Consider the following 24,065-nt stretch of genomic DNA (forward strand, 5'->3'; position numbering starts at 1 on the left):
TTTAACGGATTTGAAGAGTTAGGTCAACACCTCTCTTTAGGGAGAAATCTATCATAAATCGGCAGATGGCAGCTTTAACACGGGTGTCATTCGGTTTATCGAGAGAAATGAGCGTGAAAGAATATCTAACGGCGGTCAAGTATTGAGCGACGATCGTGAAAGTTCTGGTAACGGATCGTGAAAGACATTTAATCGAGAAGACATATGAAAGGTCAATACATATTATAATTTAACTAATTACACAGACAAATTTACGACAAAATAAAACTGTCTGTCAAAATGGTTCAACATTATGATTAGTATGTGAGAATATCGAGTTTTAAAAGTACACAGTTATTACAAAACAACAAAAGGCAGATTGCTTCTCGACATTTCAATGACATAAAAAATGTAAACAAACATGATTTTTTCACAAATTCGACTAGAAAACCTAGTTTAATACGAATAAGGGCATTCTATTTGAATTAATCAAATGGTTCTTATAGTTATTTTGCATAAACATAATCTGAAACTTGGTAAATAAAGAACTATTTACACAAACTTGGATTTTTTGGATCGTGAAAGATCACGTACCGTATTTTTGAAGATCGTGAAAAGGATCGCGAAAGATCCGATGCTACGAAGACGTTCAAATTATTCTTCAATTATATCAAAGTTAATATTTGTTATTGGTATTGAGAAAAGCTATATAGTTCAACATCCTCAATAGGTTTAGCTTTTCAAAGTATAAATATTTTCAGAAAATGAAATGTAAAATAGTTGGATGATTGTAGGATGAAGCTTTTTATTGTCATGTGAAGTACTAATTTATCACGAGTTATAGGATACCCACATTTGGTATATTGGATCCTATAAACTACATGTCCGCCAGACAGGATTCACCTGACCCCGAATTTGCCTTATTTCATGGATGAAGATTCATTTTTGTGGTCAAGTCCGTATCGCGGATTCCTTAAGCTTTAGGATAAGTGTCTGTTGTTATGATTGTGAGGTGTACATTTTCGACTTCTGCCAGGTTTCAACTGACATTGAACCCATTTTCATACATCATTCGGCAATGCTCGTTTTATGTTGTCTAGCCTTTGGATATAAACAGTGGAGATCACTTCTAACCTCTCATTAAATCTGTCAGGAGAACTGTTCTAGAACAGTACGTAGAACTGTCAGCCTGACACCTTTTAGTCAGTTCTAGGTTAGAACTGTTCTAACTAGAACTGATTTGGTCAGCTCTACCTAGAACTGATTTGGACAGTTCTACCTAGAACTGATCCTGAATTAATTTATAAATTCTACGGCTACATTGATTTATAAATTCTACAGCTAGACATGCTAGAGCTGATTTATAAGTTTTAAGAACTTAATATAAAGGCTTGGGTAAAATATAACTCGAATAATTCAAGCCCTTACCGTCTCCGATTCTCCCCACCTTTCGATGAGTTGGATAATCTTCCATCGACTTAGATATTTGTACATGTAAAGTTATATCTATTCATTAAAAAATATAGAAAATCTGATATTAGATAGCAAACTAATTGGAAGTGATTTATTTCTTCTAAATTTTAAAGTGTCCTTACTGCATTTACGTCATTTAGAACTGTTCTACAGTCCTGACTGATTTAGTCAGTTCTGCTGACAGTTCTACGCTTAGAACTGATTTGGACAGTTCAACCTAGAACTGATTTAGACAGCTCTACCCTAGAACTGGTCCTGACAGTTCTACCTAGAACTGATTTAGTCAGTTCTGCCTAGAACTGATTTAGTCAGTTCTGCCTAGAACTGATTCTGACAGTTCTACTTAGAACAGTTCTAGGGTAGAACTGTTCTAGGTAGAACTGTTCTAGGACAGGCTAGAATAGTTTTATGACAGATATTCTGACAGTTCTAATGAGAGGTTAGAAGTGATCTCTACTGTACCAGTATGCTATAGCGCCATGGTATTTCGTGTAAAGTGTACATGTCTGTTTGCATGTTTCATAAATGACCATAATGACGTCAAATGTATTTGATATATTGAATGATAGTAAGATGTCTATGTCTCGCTGTCGGTCAGGGTTCATATACTTTTGACCTTATATGTTTCGAATTATTTGGCCAAGCATAACTTTTATATTTGTCAGTTTCTAAGGCGCTGTAAGGATCGGAACACATTTATTTGGTCTACGGGATATTTATAGAGATCTGTATGTCACGGTTCATCTGACCTTGCACTCTTTTTATAAACCATTGATAATAATAATTTTAAAAAAAATGTGGTATGATTGCAAAAGAGACAACTATCCACAAGAGACCAATGTGACACAGACATTGACAACTATAGGTCACCGTACGGCCTTCAACAATGAGCAAAGCCCATACCGCATAGTCAGCTATAAAAGGCCCCCATAGTGACAATGTAAAACAATTCAAACGAGAAAACTAACGGCCTTATTTGTATAAAAAAAAAATGAACGAAAACCAAAAATGTAACGCATAAACAATCTACAACCACTGAATTACAGGCTCCTGACTATGGACAGGCACATACATTAACAATGTGGCGGGGTTAGACACGTCAGCGGGATCCCAACCCTCCCCCGAATCTGGGACAGTGGTATAACTGTACAACATAAGAACGAACTATAAAAATCAATTGAAAAGGCTTAATTCATCAGATGGACAAAAATACATTAAGCGCATTAAGCGCATTTGACACTTCTAATAAAACCCTTGGTATTATAGACGTTCCATAAAATTAACTATCATAAGTAAAGCAGACGAGACATTACATCATTTGCGATCTGGTATTCTATAGTCTGTAGTATATAGTTAAATCAATCCACATCTGCGTTGTATATACAGAACTTAAGAAAGTATTGTTGCACAAAATGTTGGTTATCGTTTTATCTCAAATTACTCATGAAAGATGCTGTTTTGCTGTAATTTTTTGTTTGATGGATATTATTTTGGTTTAAACGTTGCATATCCATATTATTGGCTATTAGTAAATAGTGTCAGTCTGCCTGAATTGCACTTGACCGATTCTCAGAGCTGAATCTTTCAAACTTATTTAGAGATGTTTAGTTGTTGTTCTTTTAACTTTCGAGGTAAAGCGTTGAATACAAAAAAATAGCTTCATCCTTATAAAAATATATAGTTACAGGCTTCAACCAGTTGCAGGTTTATCAAATGGTAAAAGAAATACTGATTTCTGATTACTAGTAATAAGTCTGGTCACGCATTATCTTTCACGATCAAAATAATGCGTTGCCTGATCTTTCACGATCAAGTTTGATGGATATTCAACAAATTCAAGGTTTTCATATACAAATTAATGCTTTTAAGAGAAGAACATACCTTAAATTTACTGTACTATCAGATATACCAAAGATTACATTTCAAATATATCACGATGAACTGAAACATGACCATTATAGTAACAAAAAGCGTGTTATTTGTAATTAATTTCATAGATATGCATTGCGCCTTTTGTGTTTTTTCATAAAGTACTGCATATTTTCTCTTTCTTATTTCACAGTAATGATTGGGAAGTTAAACCATTTTGACAGACATATTTTTTTGTTCGGATTTGTTCCGCGTTTTGAAAATTAAGCGATTTTTTAAAAGATTCTGACCTAGAATTTCCATTAAATGTCTTTCACGATCCGTTACCAGAACTTTCACGATCGTCGCTCAATACTTGACCGCCGTTAGACATTCTTTCACACTCATTTCTCTCGATAAACCGAATGACACCCGTGTTTAATTTATTATCACGACTTTTGTAATATCAATCAGATCAACACAAGTTTACGTTGTTTACACATATGCAAAACAAAAAACAACCAAAAGTATAGGTGTTCGATGTCATACAAAAAAATGATTTTTATGCTCCAACCGCGGTGGACGGGGCATTGCTTTTTACCCTTGTATGGAGCTGGCGAACATCCTCTGTGATCTTCTGTGCGTTCCAAAATTAGTTTCTGTTACTTGACTTTAATTTGCCTCATCTGAATTTTATTTTCCATATAACATCAAATAACATCAAACATTTGGTGAACACTTAACGCGCTACGCGAGGTATTCAATGTTCACCACATTTTTATGTTATTTCTTCATAGACAGAAAAAAAATATACAGTCAATTCTTAATGAACATTAGGAGGTAAATAGAAATTGAACGAATACTATTATAATAACTCACAATTTATTTAGTAAAACGATGTTATTTGCGTGAGACGGGTCTGAACGGGGTTGAAAAACTGGACCCTTCTACAATGGAATTTTTCTAATGGTATAAAAAGACAAAGTATAAACAGTAATTTCTTTAAGTCAAAATTCAATAACTTGGCACCTGTATGTTTGATCTTATTTTTACATTTGCATCATTTTTGTCAGTATAATGAAATTCTAATCGACTGTCATACAAGGAGATGTTTAGCTAGCCAAAAAACAGGTTTAACCCATCATTATCTACATAATGAAATGCATGTAGCCCTTGAATTTTTACTAGATAACATTTTTGTTCGCTTTGGGGATTCCGTATATCGTCAGATTATCGGAATTCCAATTGGGACTAACTGTGCACCACTTATTGCGGACCTCTTTTTTTTATTGTTATGAGTTACAATTTATGACAAAAATAAGCAAAGACCCATCAAAACAACATCTGATAAACAAATTTAATAATACTTTTAGATATTTGGATGATATTTTGGCTCTCAATAATGACGACTTCAGTATGTATATTAATGAAATTTATCCTGCTGAACTTACTTTAAATAAAGCTTATACTAATAATGACCACTGCCCTTTCCTCGATCTTGATATCTATATCACTAACGGAAAGCTGAATACTAAAATTTATGATAAAAGGGATGATTTTTCATTTCCTATCGTTTATATCCGTTTTTAGATGGTGACGTTCCCTTGTCACCATCTTACGGTGTTTATATATCTCAACTTGTACGATTCGCTCTTGTTTGTAACAATGTTTTAGATTTTAACGAGAGAAATTTATTTATTACTGAAAAATTATTACACCAGGGTTTTCGATATCACAAACTAGTTAAAACTTTTACTAAATTTTATCATTGGTATAAAGACATCATTCGTAAATATAGCTCAACATGCAGACTTTTTATACGTTCAGGTATTTCACATCCAATTTTTTATGGAAATATTCTTTATAAAGCACAAAGGTGTCAGTATTCACCTCAGAAACTTACAAAACCTTTAAATAGACTGATTAAGAAGGGATATAATTACGATACTGTTGTCAAGTCATTAAAGATTGCAGATTTTGGCGTTAATATTGAGTCACTGGTAAGGTCTTTGCGTCGGAACTAAAGACAATTATTCTAAAAACAGTTGTTGGCATGACACGGGTTATGTTCTTCTCATATATGTTATGATGGTATAATACTAAACCCCTAACGGGAAGGATGGTGCCTGATGTTCATATGATGAAATCATAATCTTTCAGTCAGTTTAATTGAAGTCTGGAGCTGGCATGTCAGTTAACTGCTAGTAGTCTGTTGTTATTTATGTATTATTGTCATTTTGTTTATTTTCTTTGGTTACATCTTCTGACATCAGACTCGGACTTCTCTTGAACTGAATTTTAATGTGCGTATTGTTATGCGTTTATTTTTCTACATTGGTTAGAGGTATAGGGGGAGGGTTGAGATCTCACAAACATGTTTAACCCCGCCGCATTTTTGCGCCTGTCCCAAGTCAGGAGCCTCTGGCCTTTGTTAGTCTTGTATTATTTTTATATTCGTTTCTTGTGTACAATTTGGAAATTAGTATGGCGTTCATTATCACTGAACTAGTATATATTTGTTTAGGGGCCAGCTGAAGGACGCCTCCGGGTGCGGGAGTTTCTCGCTACATTGAAGACCTGTTGGTGACCTTCTGCTGTTGTTTCTTATTTGGTCGGGTTGTTGTCTCTTTGACACATTCCCCATTTCCATTCTCAATTTTATGTATTTAGTTAGGAATATGACATTTGCTTTTCAATCGGTTGATGTGTTTAAGCTTATCATTGTTCCATTTTATAAAGGACTTTCCGTTTTGAATTTTCCTTGGAGTTTTTTTTTCTTTTGACCCGCACGTTGCATTTGTATTCAAATGATTTTTAGTTATTAAAAAAATAGACCACCAGTGACAGAACTTTTAGAATTGCAAAACGATCGTTTTTGCCTTCAGTTCTCGAATAAAACTTACCTCTTACCATGAAGAATATCTAGTGATCGGAAAAAGGTGCACATAACACATATTCTGGACATGAATATAGTTCTTGAAGTCGTTTCTTATGTAATCGAAACGCGCGTCTGGCGTACTAAATTATAATCCTGGTACCTTTGATAACTTTTACACCACTGGGTCGATGTCACTGCTGGTGGACGTTTCGTCCTATAGGGTATCACCAGCCCAGTAGTCAACACTCCGGTGTTGACATGAATATCAATAATGTGGTCATTTTCTAAATTTCCTGTTTACAAAACTTTGAATTTTTCGAAACACTAAGGATTTTCTTATCCCAGGCATATATTACCTTAGCCGAATTTGGCACAACTTTGTGGAATTTTAGATCCTCAATGCTCTTCAACATTTTACTTGTTTGGCTTTATATATTTTGATATGAGCGTCACTGATGAGTCTCATGTATACAAAACGCGCGTCTGGCGTACTAAATTATAATCCTGGTACCTTGAATTATAATCCTGGTACCTTTGATAACTTCCTTATTGCATGATAATAAAACTAAAACGTTAACCATAAAACAACATTAATAAAGACATATTGCATATGCCTAATTTTGTCATGTTTCCAATATCGTGACATTATCACTGGGTTAATTTTACTTGCCATCAACATCACGACTAGTGCCAATGGGAACCGATAATCCATCGTTGACACCTGAGTTTACCTTGGTTTGAGTTATTTTCTTCGTGCTCAATCATTTGTTATCTTATTCATCGTTTCTGTGTGTGTTGCATTGTCGTTTTGATTTTTTGTTGCACTTCAGTGTTTCTGTTGTTTCATTTGTTTTTCTCTTATAGTTGTTGTATTAACCTCAGTTTAAGTTTGCTACTCGGATTTGTTTTCTCTCAATCGATTTTATGACCTTCGAACAGCGGTATACTACTGTTGCCTTTATTTGATGTTGCTTGTTTTTGTTGCATATTGTTTAGAATCATCCCCATCTTATTTTCTCATTAGTTACACTCGAATCAAAGTAGAAGTCAAAATTCAAACGTGATTTTAAATAGTTTTGAAAAAAACTAAAAGAGTCCTGACTATAAGGCTAAGATTATCCATGTATGGCGTAGAAAAAAAACCTACTATTTCGATAAATCAATCATTTGATAAACGACAAATTAACAGGAAAGTTGTGAATTCGTGACACAATTGATCTAAATTTATGACAATGTTAACCGACTGAATTCAAACCTATAAAAACACATATTTGAATGAGGCGGTAATGATATAAATTGCAATTGGGATCTTGACAATTCCCATGTGAAGAATTGAATGTCTATACGGAATAACTTCATACAAATTATAATTCAAAGGTACGGAAACAATTATACACTTGATTTTATATATCTATATATTTATACAAATATATACAATACAAAGTTACGGAAATCATTATAAATTTTGTAAAACATATATTTCCGGACATGAAATGTCTCCTTATTTTCTTTGTACATTGTAAGTGGAAAGTACTCAATAACATTTCGGTAAGTTATTTGGGCCGAGAACTAAAAAGAGGATAAAACCTTCATTATGTGAAATGAAGGTTTTGTTTTGATTATGTGACTTTTATTTTGGATAAACACCTTCTGTGATTAAATTAGAAAAATGTTATGGAAAGTAAGATAAGGTATGTTTAGCATAAATGACACTTCAAGTTGACGTGTTGGTCCTCTACTAGTATTACTAGTCAAGAAGTCAGAACGGGAACATGAGATATTTTGTATGATGTCTTTGACGTTTTACGTGATACTTAGATATTTACAACCAGGCTTAGTAAGTATTTCAACAACTTTTGACCTTATACACTTTTCAATTTTCTAATTGGTTAGTCCTTCATCCTGTTTTGTATCTTACGTTACTAATGAGCGTCTAGCTTACTCAAAAGTCAAATAACGAAAAAGTCCCGTTCACTGACATATTTTGATATGTATAAGTAATAGTTATACACCTAGGGAAAGGTATGTCTGGATAAGAAACCCCGTCGGCCGGAAGCCGTAGGGATTTCTTATCCAGACATGCCGTATCCCGAGGTGTATAACTAACTTACACCCCTTTTTAAACTCTATATTGTTAACATTTATTATCAAATGAAAAAAACAACGATAGCATATATTTTATTGACAATATCAAACCAAGATTTATAAGATTTTTTTGTAATTACATGAAAACCCACTAGTAGCCTTTTTTGGTTATCTTCGTTCACACTTTGACAAGTGAGTATGTTTTACCAATGTCAAGGCCGTTTTGCATATTCCAAATAAATCCTTGGGTTGATATGGATCAGCAGGTCAAGGTTGACCGTATCGTGTATTCATATTAAAAACAAAAAATACGTCATGCTCCTTGTATGCAGTTGTCAATATGAAAGGGTATGAGACGGACGACATTTCTAAGCAAGCGTTGGATTTGGTAGATGAGACTAATTTAAAAGATAAAGGCAATATTATAACACAAAGTACTTACCTGTATCAGTTTAATAAAGGTAATCATAACTATATTTTCTATTTTACGGTTTTATGGGGGGAAAAAGGCCCCCCACTACTCGAGAATGAATAAACATTCATATTCGGACCTACAAAGTGATAAGTGTGTCTGCAATAGAAACCCGACTTCCAGCTACGCTCAGCATACAAAGATACAGATTTAATATTTCGTAACTCTCTCTTCTGCGGAAGAGGGGCTGATCCAGCTGGGGTTCCCAACTCAAAAGAAAGGGGCGGGGGTTCAAATAAGTCAAATACATTGATCTTTTAAATCTGGTCCAACCCGCAGAACCCCTACCCCGGATCGGCCACTGGATAACGGGGGGGGGGGGGGGGAGTCGAGAATTAGAATTCCCCCTTTTTTTTTATAACACTAGTAGTAACATATTACTGGGATTTAAAAAAAAATATTACTTTCATCAAAGGAGTAATTGAACGATTTTTTTAATTTAAAATAAATGCTTAATTTTTTTTTCGCTATTGGAATTTCCTTAAATGTTTTTTTTTTTATATCTTGAAACAATTTGTAGTGAACACTGTAAGTAATTTCTTGTGTTCATGCTATTTAAAAAATAATCAATTTCTATTGTTACGAATAACAATGGACTTTGTTTGCGGGATGTAGAAGCAGGGGTTTCCAGAAACCCCGCTTGTCACAGCCTGTGGTCAAAATCCATTGTTATTCGTAACAATAGATCTATTCAATTTACACGTGTTTCAAAAATAGAAACTATGTAGTATAACAATTGAGCTGGGGTGTAATACGAGATATATCAGAAAACTTGATCTAGTTGATCTATTAATTGGAAACATAACTCTTTAAACTATATAGGATCAATTTCATAACAGATGAACTACCGCAATACTTATGTTGGTAAGAATACTGAATCATTTACCTTTAACTTATTTGTCATCGGCTATCGATTACAGTGATTCTAAGCTTACTCAGTCTGTCATAGGACTTCGAATAGGTATCTAAATAGAATAAAAGAATATAGTACATGCAGATGCAAGAGTGGAACAAAAGACAATTTAAGTTGTCAACATTTAATTCAACACATAAGCCTTGTCCTCTGCAAGTTATTCGTATTATTTGATTTAGGCGTTTAGAACCTTTGACGACCCAATAGATATGACACTTCCATTTCAACTATGTTGGGGTTTATGCAGACAATGTTCAAAATTATATCGTTTTATGAGTAAAACATTTGATTACAAGCCAGAATGATTGAAAATGGTATATATTGACGAATATACGTTATAATAATACCCTACATAGTTTTGAGTCGGCTATGTTGTTGTGGAGTTACAAATAGATATTTTAAAGTAAATCTTCCTTTGATCGTCATGTTTTTTTTTTTTTATATAATCAGAAATTGATTCGAAAACAAGGCTCCATCTCCCTTATGCTTTGACCTTAGATATATTTGGCGTTTATTTGTAAATGTGATAATTTTTTATGTTGTCGCACTTTGCGTGTTCGGTACTTATACATACTTGGCCTTCAAATATTTGGATATTAGCTTTCTCCAGATGTTGATAAGTGCAAAAAAAGCATTTCAGACGCTTACAATTTATAAAGTGTTCATTTTTTATAATAATAATAAGATATATGTGTCCTTATATCAAAGTTATACTATAAGATAAGGCAAACATACTCCCAACTCTGTATCAGGGTTACTGTAAAATACGTATACCAACTCATACGGCGTTACAAATCAAATGCGGATTCTACAAACATCATAAAGATAAGTTGAGAATACACAGTTAAAGTCTCCAAAGTTCTTTTGTCATAACATTTTTTCTTTCATATGCTCTAAATATCAAATTAGAAAACTAACATTTACACAAGGGCTCCGCTTGAATCTTTAAAGGCGAGGCACATACTTTGGCAGGTTATATTTCTTCTTAATGCAAATTTTACCTAAGAATATTTGGGTATTTTGTTAGGCATCTTTTATTGGGATGGAATGTAATGCATGTATCCCTTGAGAAACTTCTGTTACCTCTAATTTTACTCAAAACTTTTGGTTTATTTTGTTTTCAATGCTCACCAACTTTATATCTTATTTGGTCTTCCAATAACTTTTATTCTATAACCACTGATGAGTTTTATGTAAACAAAACGCATTTTAATAAGCCTGTTATCTTTGATGAGTTGTTATGGCGACAGTAGTTAAAAAAAGGCAACAGTAGTATATCATTGTTCGAAAGTCACAAATCGGTTGAGAGAAAACAAATCCGGGTAAGAACTCAATTTAGAAGCTTCTGAACCGTTTATCAAGAGACCAATCAAGGTAAACGCCCAGGGAATGCGTTGACAGAATATATAAAATTAAATGTATCCTTGATTAGATAAGCTTAAATTATATCTAATTTGATATGAATTTTAATTTATTTATTTCAACTGATGTCATTTGATTTATCATACATTTAATCTACATCATAATTTTTTATGTAAATGCAACATGATAAAATTATTTTATATAGAAATTAAATCATTCAGGAATTTGACTTAATTATGTAATCAGCATAAATACAGATTATCTAATTATAATTAATGATATCATAATAGATACAATACTATATGTGTATTTGTGTATTTGTGTCTGTCATAGAGTTGTCACTTATTTTGACGTACAAGTTACATTCATATTTAAGTGATATTATCATCCATTCCGACAAACGGAAGACAAGGTATTTATAGTGCTACTGTGTTATAAACCTAGATCTGACGTTTATTTTTGGGGTTAATTAAAAATTAAGTGTAGGAAGGATAACACAAATTTTCCGACCTTACATTATATGTTGCAGTGATTTCATAAAAATTGAGGGTTTGTTTATTCCCTGAAAGATTCTGTAAAAAAAGTAGCAGCTTGAGATAGTTTGTAAAATCACTAAAACTGTACACAAGTTCCCTGCACCCACATTAAGAACATTAATCTATAGATACTTTATGAACGATAGGGATAAGACTAATATTGAGGTAATCTCTGGCTTATCTTAATGATTGATAAGTACCATATGCTGAAAGCAAAAACATGATTGTATGTCCACTGTGATACAGGAATAATTAAAACTATCAAAGTAAGTCTTGATTACTTAAATCAGTTAAACACAAGAAAATTGATGCACATAAAATAAATGATATTCTTATGTTTTTTTTTAAATGATATCAAACTCTTAAGTTTCTAAATCCTCCTGAGAATAAAAAGGTTAGATATAAAAGGCGTATAGGTGGATTTTTATACAGTTGACTTACAATATGAGGTTAAATATTCACATGATAAATTTCCTATTGTAAGAATAGTATGTATATATGAGTGTTAGACAAACTTGTTTCCGTTCAACTTTAACTTTAATTAATCTATATTATACATTATATTCAATGACAAATTATATGTCGAATTGACATATCGTTCCTGTCTGTTTTTGTTTGTCTGTACATCTAACAGTATGTCAGTTGTTAATTATTTTAAACGCAAAAACTGCAAATGTATGATCGGAACTCAATTAAATCTATAAAGATGTGCATATAGTTTTATTACAAATTAGTTTATTCATCTCGACGAAATGTTTGTTCTAAAAATCACAAATTACGAGAAATAATTTCTGAAAGCACAAAACATAAAAAAGCCTTTGTGTGTCTTTGTGGTTGTTTTTTTATAGTTACTGACATTACTCAATCTTTGACAATGCATTACTGATCTGTTCTCTATAGCAGATATTATTCTTTAAAATTACGTCGTTGCTACAATATCCTTTAATATTAATTGAAATTTGTATATTCAATATTATTATAGGGTTGTTTTTTTTATCTGTTATTTATTGATGTAACAAACTTTACTAAATTTACCCGTTTATAAATTTTGAAATTATCAAGAAACTAAGATTTCAACTCCTTGAGGAAAAGTTGGCTTTAGATGAATTTGACTAATTTTTTTTTACATATAGCTCTTCAACGGTTTCGGTACTTATACATTTTCGGATTTTATATGTTTCGATGAAGATAAATCCAGAAAAACGCTTCGGACGCAAGACATTATTAAAATTTTTATTGCAACACTTGACATTTAAATCAACATGAAAACACATCATCATTCGGGATCTGATATATTGATTGATTAGGATTAAAGCGTGATTAATTTCAAGTGTACTTTATGTATACAAATTAAGTATGCTTGTGTTTCTAATTGCACATATTTCTTTTGGTCAAAGCAAAATGGATAAGACTCAAGTACATTATACTTAGTATATATTCTGCACAATGCAAAAAGTATAACGATCCAAGTTACAAGGCGTAAATTAATTACAAGATAAGTGCCAAAGAAAAAATGTACAAATGATGGTGATGGGTGTTTTTATCATACGACTAGACATCTGTTTTATCAAATAATAGTTTTAAACATGTATGTCTTCGTCAAAAAATGTAAAAATAAAGAGTGGTATATTCATACGGAATCAATATTAAATCCAGCTGAGAGTTATAAATATGAAAGGCCTTTCATTTCAATAGATGACAAAGCCAAATAGGAAACGAAATTTTTCGATATCGACAAACAACATTTCCGTTTAAGTCAACTTAAAGATTAAATTTCCCCCAAAAGAGGTTTGTTTCTTTTGTTTCTTTTGACTATTTTGTTAATTGGTCTAAGAATTGGAAAATTTTAGACAAGATATAAATAAGGGAATAAAGCACGTATGCCAATGTGACAACCATTCTTCTAAGAACAAAAATTAAGGATTTATTCAGCTTCATTTGATCTCAATTCGTTTTATTGTATTCTAGTTATGGTTTATTAAAACAGTCTGCTAACAAATGCGGAAAATGAAACAGTTTTGTCGTTTAAATGTTTCCCAGAATTCTTTCATCAGTTTATCTATTATATCTTCATTTTTTTTATCATGATGGAATTGCTAATAAAGTGATAGAAATATCCGTATGAAAACATTTTCTCAATACATGCGGAAACTTACTGAATTGTTCTATTGGCCTTGATTCCGGATAAGAGGGCAAAAGCTTTGAGGAAGCGGTATAAAAATTATGCGGAATAGGATTGTTTATTTATTGAAACGTGTAATGCACCTCGATATCCAGGTCATGTTGACATGTTATATAACTATAAATCTAAATTAGTTAATGTCAGAAAAAGTCGCCGAACATCGCGATGGAGTTAATGTAGTGTTCAGTTCTTTTGGACAATACAAATACTGTAAATGTGTATCCAAAGTTATATGTGTATCCAAAATTCGAACTTTCTAATTTTGAATTGGATATTAAGTCTCAGCTTCCAATTGAAAATTAGAGGCAATTGCTATAAATAATTTTTGATGGAGTAAATAATTGAAAAGTGAGAAGAATGGTAAAATTACATCTGGTTTATTCATGAGGGATATTTAATGTAACCAATAGTTATCAAAGGTACCAGGATTATAATTTAGCACGCCAGCAAGAACACTGTTTAGCTACTTCTTTCAATCATAATACATAACTTGAAGTTTCTGTTTAGGAACGATAGATTTCTCAGTCATCCAGTATTGTATGTTCAATTATGTAGGTGGCAAGTAAGCATTCGAAAAAAAATTACGTCAATCGGTTATGAGTAACTCAAAGTTGGAATACTTTTATTTTGTTCTTTTTACATTTGAATCTTTTTCAGATTTTCAATAAACTTATAGCAAACGTTATATAAGCAATGGTCGGACATGTTTGAAAATAAGTGCCGATCAAAATTTTTAAAAGAGTTATGTCCCTTGGCGCTCTCGTGTGTTCAAATCTTGCTAGATTTTTAATGAAACTTATATCAGGGGCTTATATCAGCAATGTCTTTGACAAGTTCGAAATTCAGTGGTGATCAATAATTTTTAAAAGAGTTATGTCCCTTGGAAACATATTTCTCTGTGTTACTAAGTAAGCCAAATCATCTAAGTATATACACTCGTAATTTATACTAAGGGTACAGTAGTTTATCGATATTCAAATATCGTCTTTTGATTGTAAGACGAATATAATCATAGTAACTAAAATTAAAAAACAGTGAGAGAATCGAATGAATTCCAATATGAGGTCGATAAGGTTATCGTATCATCGTGAATATTGCTATTAGGACGATATCCTCGAGTGGATGTTGTTTTTTTTTGTGTCCAAAATTTTCTTCAAAAGCAAGAAAATGATATTGATTCATTTCTCACATTTACATTTATTTGACGATCTTAATAAATGAAGATTATATTGTGTTCCAATTACGGATCCTGATGAACAACACACCACTAATACATATTAATATGCTTTAAATAACATTTATGTAATGAAATTATAAGCTGTTTATACATTCTTATTGTTACCAGCTGACTAGGCAGTAAACAACAGTGTTTGTTTTTGTCCTACGTACAATGTACTTCATTGTATACTGATATACTGAATTAATGGATAGCACATTCCAGTATTTAGTAACTAATACTTTTATTAGATTTAATCCTCGTAGATGAATATTTTTCAACAACGAAAAAACTAAATGAACTTTGAAACATTATTTTCAATCATATAAATAGTTTGTGAGTATGAAAAAGTTTCAAATGTCCCTAATGCAAGATAAATGAATGCTGCTAATTTGACATCAGCAAATAGAACATTAGTTTATACCTGCAATTTGACATTTCATTTGGATTTGTATAAATCAAAAGCTTGAAATGGTATTGACAAAGGTTTTGCTGCGTTAAAACAATATTGAAATGATTCATAAAACCGTGTGTCTAGTCGCGGGACTGTTTAGCGGTACAAGTTTGATGCTTTGTTCAGTGTCAATTTGGAATGTTTCAACAAAACAAATATTTATTTAGCTACCAATATTTACACATTGGGAATAAATTTATTGCCTCCGCATTGTTTCAAGAAACCTATACATTATAGGTTAAAGATATATATGTTTATATATCCATTTTATCCTCAAATATGTATCCCGATAAATTGGGATTTAACTATATATTTGCAGCCTTTACAATTTTCTATTCTATTACAAAATAAACGAAATGAACATTCAAAAATTTTTTTTTTTTTAGATTTTGGTGCAAATGCGTTTATTTGTTTTGGAGATAGAGTATACCGTGTAAGTGACTAAGGTATTTCGATAGGCTGAAATAATGCCCTGTTCAGCATAGATTTTTGTTTTGCTTTAATGTATATATAATGTCAAAATATTTGTAATCTCCACAGTCCACAAGTCCTTCAGTCATCTTGGTTTCTTGATGATAAATACTATACGAATTGAATATAAAGTCACACATGAAAAAAGGAAAATCAATTATTTTAATCATTTCGTTTCTATGTATGTTGCATATGCGTTTGTTTCTGTTGCACTTGAGTGTTTGTGTTGTTCCGTTGTTTTCCTCTTATGATTGATGTGTTTCCCTCGATTTGAGTTTGTAACCCGGAATTGTTTCTCTCAATCAATAAATGACTTTTGAACAGCGGTATACTACTGTAGTCTTTATTTGACATCACCCTATCAATAATTGTCCGAAATAATTGAAGTATCTGGAAATTTACCATAGAACCTAACATATCGTTGGAAATCGTCTTTAATACATGTCACTCCTTATACATTTGGATATCAATGTGTTACAATTAAATTGAGTTAGCCTTCCAAATACACCAGAATCCCCCTCTCATATCTTCCACTCCCGTCTGGTCATTACATACATGTTTCGGTAGTTTTTTTTTAATTGTTTGAGCTGATAACGTTAGGTTGAAATGCCAAGTAAAATTTGATACATTAGTATATGTGTGTTATAGTTATTACCGGAAACTTGCTTGGTTTGATATTTTATTTTTTTCTCTGTACAACTTTACTATAATGAAGATGTTTTGTATGGATATTTAATGGGCGATATTCATGTACATGTAGTTTTACAATTTGCATAACTCAATATGTGGTAAACGTGGTATTATTGTACATATATTTTAAAAGAGCGAGTGCATACGACATCACATGAATAAATGAGGCATATATAAAAAGAAATTAACATTGGATTAACCTTTATCAGAAACACTCAAAGGTATTACTATGATGGAACGTTATTAACTATTATACAAAAGAGGACTAAAAGAAAAAAAAATGTTTAAATCAAAACTTTATCTGATGGGGTTAGAACCTTAGTTTCTTAATATTTTCATAAACTATCAAATTAAGAAAAGTTATGTTATTATGTATATCAGTACCGAAGTACTGACTCATGGCTTAGCCGATGATACACTTGGGGACTAACAGTCCACCTAAAGTTGAGTTATTAACCTAAGTGTTAGTACGTGTAAACGAAGATGATACGCTAAAAGTTCATGCTTCCGAAACTATTTTTTAGATTTACATACGGAGATGAAATTTTGACACTGGGATATGCAAGTCAGCCTGTCTTTATGGATTAATTCAATATAAAGAGGACTTTCGAAAATTAAGATCCACATACACACATTCCTAGAGTAATCGTACAATATTTAATTTGATTTTACGTTGGATTATATCAGCTTTTAATTTTTTGGGATCTCAGAAATATATATCTTGTCGATTATCAGACAACTAACTATGCGTTTGCCAGTGTGATTTTGATTTTTTTTAACATAACAGCTTTGAAGAAAAACAAAAACATTTTTCGATAAAATCAACAGATCTCAGTTTCGACTTTTTTTCAAATGATTATTATATGTTGCGGCTTATTCATGTATTTTGAAATAAAATGCATTACAAATTTTCCTTATTTCGTGTTGTTATCTTCGCAAGCCTGAACGTACATTCAAATTATAAATGATGTTTCTGCACAGGATTATTCCAAACAAACGGAACTAACATATTAGTGAATAAAACACATTTTAAACTGTCTTTTTATATTTTAATGGAATATAAAAAGAAATCTTTCGAACGGTAAAGAAGTATGTATGTTTTATTTTTTGTTCATAAAGAAGTTTAAATGAAAAATAACACTTATTATATATATATATAATACTAAACTTCAGAGAGCTTTCTTGGATAATCTTTAAAAGGACCGCTCCTACTTCAACGTTTGAAAACCATATTTGAATTTATACGTATACAGTTAAGGAGTTAAATGACCAAATAGAACAGAAAACGAATAGCAAAATTAGTCTATAGTCAATTTCGTATGAAGGAGTTGAAATATAAGTCCCATAATTTACGAATTCCGTAAAACAAAAGTCATAAAAGCTAAAACATATTGAGCATTGTCCAGCTATAAACCTGAGACAAAAGAGTTGAATGGTACTTTTTCATTTTTTTATCAACTAATATAGTGTTACAAGTGATTCACCAAGTACTGGTATTTAGATCATATAGAGACAATTGTGTAATTATATACATTTTATATGGTAAATTAATTTTAATTGGGTTTTAACGAGGTAATGAATTCAACACAGAAAACACAGGACTGATAGTAGAATCACATATAATCACTATACTGTTTATAAATAGTATAAAGGTTGTTATCTGTGTCAATTGTAGGAAAAAATCATACAAATTTCTAAGATAAACGCATTGATCTTTTGTGCGTACTCTAATGTTCTAACTCTTTGAATGTTTTGTAGGAAATGGGCACAAATGTCCTGTTTATGTGCGTAATGATATTTATACCAGAAGTTGCATATGGTAGTTCAAACTGGCAATACGGTGCTATATTAGACGCCGGAAGTAGTAGTACAAAATTGAAAATCTACCGATGGCCTCCTAGAACTTCTTTAGATTCCGTCTTAGACATCAAACAAGTGGGTGAAAGTGAAAAATATTCTCCTGGAATTTCAGACTATGTGGATAAATTGGGAAATATAAGCAATTACATTGGAGGGATGATTGAAAGAGTCAAGGAAATTATACCTAAAAATGTCCACAGTACTACATCTTTATACCTATTAGCAACAGCAGGTAATATTAAATTATAGAAGTTGCAATGTATATGTGTTTTATAACTTTTTTGGAGTATCGATTTTCGTGTATCTTTCTGATTAAAGATTTCATATGTTTTAATATATATCACCAATATTACATTGTCATTGTCAAAGTTATAGGTTTGTTCAAAAAGTCGTTTATATACAGTCTATGTAACATGTTCAAATTATTTTTCCCAGGTTTACGCGTCCTTCCAGAAGACGATGCAAGCGATTTAATGAATGCGATTCGAAATGTGCTCCAAAACAAAACATTAAATCCATTTGTTTTTAATCCTTCGAATGTAAGAATTTTATCTGGAGAAGAAGAAGGCGTGTTTGCCTGGATAACCATCAACTACCTCAAAGATTATTTTGGTTCTGATAGGTTAGTTCTTACAGTGTTTTTAATGAATCGAGCGTTACTAGTGAATCTTTTGTAGGTTGAAAGCACCTCTGATGTACAAAATCACTAGACTGGTATCACTGATGCAGTTTTTTCTTCTTCTTTACTCTATATTAGACCTGATCTTGAATAGGCATGGGTTAATTTTTCCAGGTAAATGACTGAAAAGAGTAAAGAATTTGTCTTTTCTACAAGGGGAATTAATTCGATTATTTTCTTTCTTTCAAGAAGGCAAACATAAACCTCCAGTAGTTTTTTTATAGACTATGATGGTTCATGAACGTATTTTATTAGAAGATAATGTTATAAAAGTAACACAAAGGACAGTGAAAAAGGAAAAAGGAATGACAATCCTGTCAACATGGTCTCGTTTGAATAGGTTTGTCGTTGTGTAGCTGTTATTCATTTAGTCTTTAATTTTTAAATAACGCCGTCGAATTATTGAGCGATCCTGTTCTTCAACTATCATTTCACACTCATTGCACAATGTGTATATTTTTTTTCGTTCTAATACTCTTTAATGAATGGCCTACATCGTTTGAGGGACATGCTGATAGATAATTCTGAAATTGGCAAAGATACATCATTTAACTGAACAGCATTCCATTCCCAGATCAATGTTTTGATAACACAAATCAGATAAGATCTTTTAATGATCATTCGCTCTCATTTCACATTCTAGTTGTACACTTTCGTCGACAAGCGTGGCAAAGATACCTGCTGTATCAGATTAATCTATACAGTTTACACGAGGGATGCCAAATTTTTAGTAACCAATTAATGATATTTTCATTCTAAAGTACGTTGAGATATACAGGACATAAATGTCGAAGTAAATCACTGCATTATGGTAATCAGTTATCATTAAAAGGTGTACATACTATTATGTAAAACTGTCGACTTGACTAAAATACAAAAACCTTAATTTTAGTTAAGAACTTTCGTCTTTTATACTTGTTCATCTTGCAATTACTTAATAATATTAACAAATGTATGCAAAGTACATAAATAATGAAAAAAAAAGAATGTTTAACATAACGCAGACAACAACTAAGCCAATAATGATAACACATATTATATGTATGTTGATAAATTATTCCACTTATAGACCAAATCTGCAAACAAGTCTTTGTGTATGGAGTATTAAATAAGTTTGAGAAACATATTGAAAATAAAACATCTCGAACACAGTACACTGTCATATTATATTCTCAGCTTACTTACTGTGAATCATTAAGGACATTACAATTTTTATTAAGATTTTAAAATCTGTAAAACAATAGCATACACGATTAATTTCTTTTTTTTTAAGACCTCAATCACAGGCAGTTGGTGTTTTAGAAATGGGTGGTGGATCAACCCAAATTGTATTCCTACCTGATGGTCCCCTGCTAGCCAATATGTTTCAGGTCCGTATAGCAGGGAAAAGATACAGTCTCTATGCACATAGCTATTTGTTTTACGGACAAGATTACATGATCTTCAGAATAGGCAGATACATTATTCAGCAAAATCTTCAATCGTCATCTCATCAAAATCCATGTATGTTAAAAGGTAATATCAAACTGCTAAATTATTTGTTATCTCAATAAAGTCCGTGTTTTTAACATCATCACAATAAAATCCATGTATGTTAACATGTTATATAATATAACATAGCCGAATTATTTGACATCATCTCAACTAAGGCCATATCGTGGTTAAAAGGTTATATGTCCTACAGCCTGGTACCTTGCAGTCACGTCGATAAGTCTCATGGTTGTTAGCAGATATATCATTCAGCTTAATTCTCTGTCATCCCCTCAATAAATCTCATGGTAAATAACAGGTTATATATAATACAGCCTGATCATTTGTCGCCACGTCAATAAATCTATTGGTTTTTTCGTCACCTCAATAGATATCATGGCTGTTAACAGGTTACATATCATACAGCTTATTTTTTGTAGTTAACTCAATAATTATCATGGTTAATAACATGTTATATAGGCACGTAATTCAAAGTACCTATACCCCGAAATTTCATTGCTGCGTAATTATACACCAGCATATCATGCGTTTGACTGCCAGATAACCATATTTGAATAAAAAGTAAAATCACAAAAATACTGAACTTAGAGAAAAATCTAATCGAAAAGTCCATAATCACATGGAAAATCAAATAACAAAACATATCAAAAACTAATGGACTAGAACTGTCATATTACTGACTTCTTACAGGCATTTTCAAATGTAGAAAATGGGGGATTAAACCTGGTTTTATAGCGCTAATGTATCTTACAGATTAATCATTTCACGATACCTCAATAAAAGCAATGTGCCTCAGTCGTCATGTGATTTTATTTAGCTCTCATGTTTGTATTTTATTTACTACCGTAGCTTTCAAAAATGAGGCTCTTTCATTTGGTGTTTCCATTATCTAGCAGCACTTCGTCGATGCAGCTTCTGGTGGATAAGTATTACAAAGTAAAATCACAAAAATACTGAACTCAATCATTTGCCATCGCGTCAATAAATCTATTGGTTATTAACAGGTAAAAAGTAAAATCACAAAAATACTGAACTTAGACGAAAAAACGAATGGACAAAAACTGTCATATTCCGGACTTGGTACAGGCATTTCCAAATGTAGAAAAAGGTGGATTAAACCTTGTTTTATAGCGCTAAACCTCTCACTTTGATGACAGTCTCGTGATGGTTTAATCATCTCAGTAATCAGTGTCCAGTGCCCCCTTCATTTCACTTTGATCAATATGTCGCAGTATTTCATTCCATGCGCATAAACATTTTGGAGTTGGTTGATGCAAATGATACCAGATACCTTCCTATATAAACGGGATTGTTTCGTGAGCAAATTGCTTGTGTGCAAAATGAATTTATATCGCTTAAAATTGTGGGTTGATGGAAATAAAGCTTCGTTCATGTAATCAGCTGGAGTAAAATAAATAAGCAATACAATGATTGCCGTCTTAAGTTTAGCAAAATTGAAAATGCATTCAAAAGTCAGAGCGATCTACCTTGTTGACAGGTAATTTCATTACGCCAAATCCTAAGTCGTTATTATCCTATCGAAATAAATGTATGTCAACAGGAAATATTATACAGCTTACACATAGGTATACAGTCATCACACCAACATTAATTTAAGTTAACAGTTAATACAAAAACAAACAATCCATGTATGTTAACGGGTAACTAAATTGAATTAAACTGATATTAGACAGAAAAAACTTTGGTACTCTTCAAATTAAAAAATCACATATATTTGCCAGTCAGAATTTTTTTGTATTTGTAACATGTTAGGCATTTTTTTAATTAATTTAGGCTCTTGAATCAATATCATATACAGGTGCAAAATACAAATATTATAAATATAGTTCATAAAATACAGAATGTTTATAGTGTACATAAAATACACATATCGTACTTCTCAGTGTTTGCCACTGATAAATCGGTCTTTGGTGATATTTTTTTTAAATACTGACAAAAATGTCGTCATTTTACAATAATCCAAAATTCATTTGCATCAATATCGACAACTTAGAGAGAAACATCCGAAATGCATCAAAATGCACAGTGCATACGAATAAAATAAGAAAGCAAGCTTCAGCCCAATCACTTAGCAAGTTTGAGAGTTGTAACAGTACAATTTTAGTTATAATGTTCGAACGTCGTAAAAACAATACCCTTTTGTTCAATTTAAAGAGATGACTCTGTTATTCGTGTTTGATGCAATTTGTTTTTTGATTTTTCCATGTGATTATGGACTTTTGGAATTGATTTTTCTCTAAGTTCAGTATTTTTGTGATTTTACTTTTTTTTCAAATATGGTTATCTGCCAGTCAAACGCATGCTATGCGGGTGTATAAATACGCAGCAATGAAATTTCGGGGTATAGGAACTTTGAATTACGTGCCTTGTTTAGCCTTTTGCTATTTTTTAACAAAGTCATCCTCTTAAATTTCCAGTGGTGATAAAAAAAAATCCAGCTCTCCATCTTAGTGTGCCGACTTAACAGATACTACATAATTATAAAATTTCTAGTTTACGAACTCCCGTCCTGAATATTCATGAAATGTTAGCTACTGGGCGTAAATCAAAAAGTTGTTGATTACACGATAATCTTTCCACACGTTAGATGCTGCTTTTCTGTTGAAAAAAATAAATCAGTGCTACATATTTCAAGGCATACTGTAAAACATGGTATGGTACGATGGTATGGTATGTGTTATGGTATGATGGTATGGTACGAATACCATCATACCATGGTATGCATGAATGGTACCATGGTATGGTATGATGGTATGGTACAAATTACTATACCATGGTACGAATTACTATACCATGGTACAAATTTTTATATCATGGTATAACTTGATGATATGAAGCATGGTGTGGTTTTTTGAAGTAGGAAATTTAGAAAAATCTAAAATATGATTTTTTTTAATTTGTTGACATTATGTACAAATATCTGTTTTATTTATGAAAATAAAATTTTACAAAATAAATAGCTATAGATGTAGACAAACCAGATAGACTATCACTTACGGAATGCTGTGAACAGAAAACAAGAAAAAACTCAATTTAAACATATCAGATAACTATAAGGTAAGATAGATAGATATACTAGTAATGTCCCGTTCTGACAGGTTGAAATGGCTGTCAATTATTCTTTGAAATTTTGGGAAGTACTGCATATCTCATGATTATAATCTAGATAATGTAGTTACAGTTTTAATGCATAATCTTCTGTCAATGGTCAACTTTTATATTGTTTTGAAATATGACACTTTAAACAGTTGCATATTCTGTCTACATCTATGGCCAATTCCAATAAAAATGTGAATAAAAGGTGAATGCATCTCCTGTGTGGATTAGAAACCACCATACTTTCAAATTAAACTGTCACTAATATAATACTATGCTATGCTAGTTGATACATGGATAGATAGCACATGTTAAAGATTGTATTTTTTTTTCTTCATTTATATATAACAAATGTGCAT

At 31.8% G+C, this 24,065-nt stretch overlaps 1 protein-coding gene across 8 annotated transcripts in view; it reads left to right on the forward strand.

The window, feature by feature from the left end:
• The window catches only part of LOC134711899 (ectonucleoside triphosphate diphosphohydrolase 1-like), a 44,698-nt gene that overhangs the window by 14,846 nt on the left and 5,787 nt on the right, over nucleotides 1-24,065 (forward strand). For 3 of the 8 annotated variants that reach the window (XM_063572862.1, XM_063572863.1, XM_063572867.1), the window contains 3 exons: nucleotides 18,318-18,651; nucleotides 18,855-19,041; nucleotides 20,372-20,613. In XM_063572862.1, coding sequence (XP_063428932.1) covers nucleotides 18,321-18,651; nucleotides 18,855-19,041; nucleotides 20,372-20,613 — 760 coding nt within the window. In that variant the 5' untranslated portion in view covers nucleotides 18,318-18,320. Of the gene's footprint in view, nucleotides 1-7,444; nucleotides 7,556-7,666; nucleotides 7,727-7,925; nucleotides 8,016-11,691; nucleotides 11,813-13,882; nucleotides 14,148-18,317; nucleotides 18,652-18,854; nucleotides 19,042-20,371; nucleotides 20,614-24,065 lie in introns of those variants that run through there. The other 5 variants (XM_063572866.1, XM_063572860.1, XM_063572861.1 and 2 more) reach the window with 5 other exon arrangements.

The sequence above is a fragment of the Mytilus trossulus genome, chromosome 3 (assembly GCF_036588685.1).
Source record: "Mytilus trossulus isolate FHL-02 chromosome 3, PNRI_Mtr1.1.1.hap1, whole genome shotgun sequence".
Taxonomy (NCBI): domain Eukaryota; kingdom Metazoa; phylum Mollusca; class Bivalvia; order Mytilida; family Mytilidae; genus Mytilus; species Mytilus trossulus.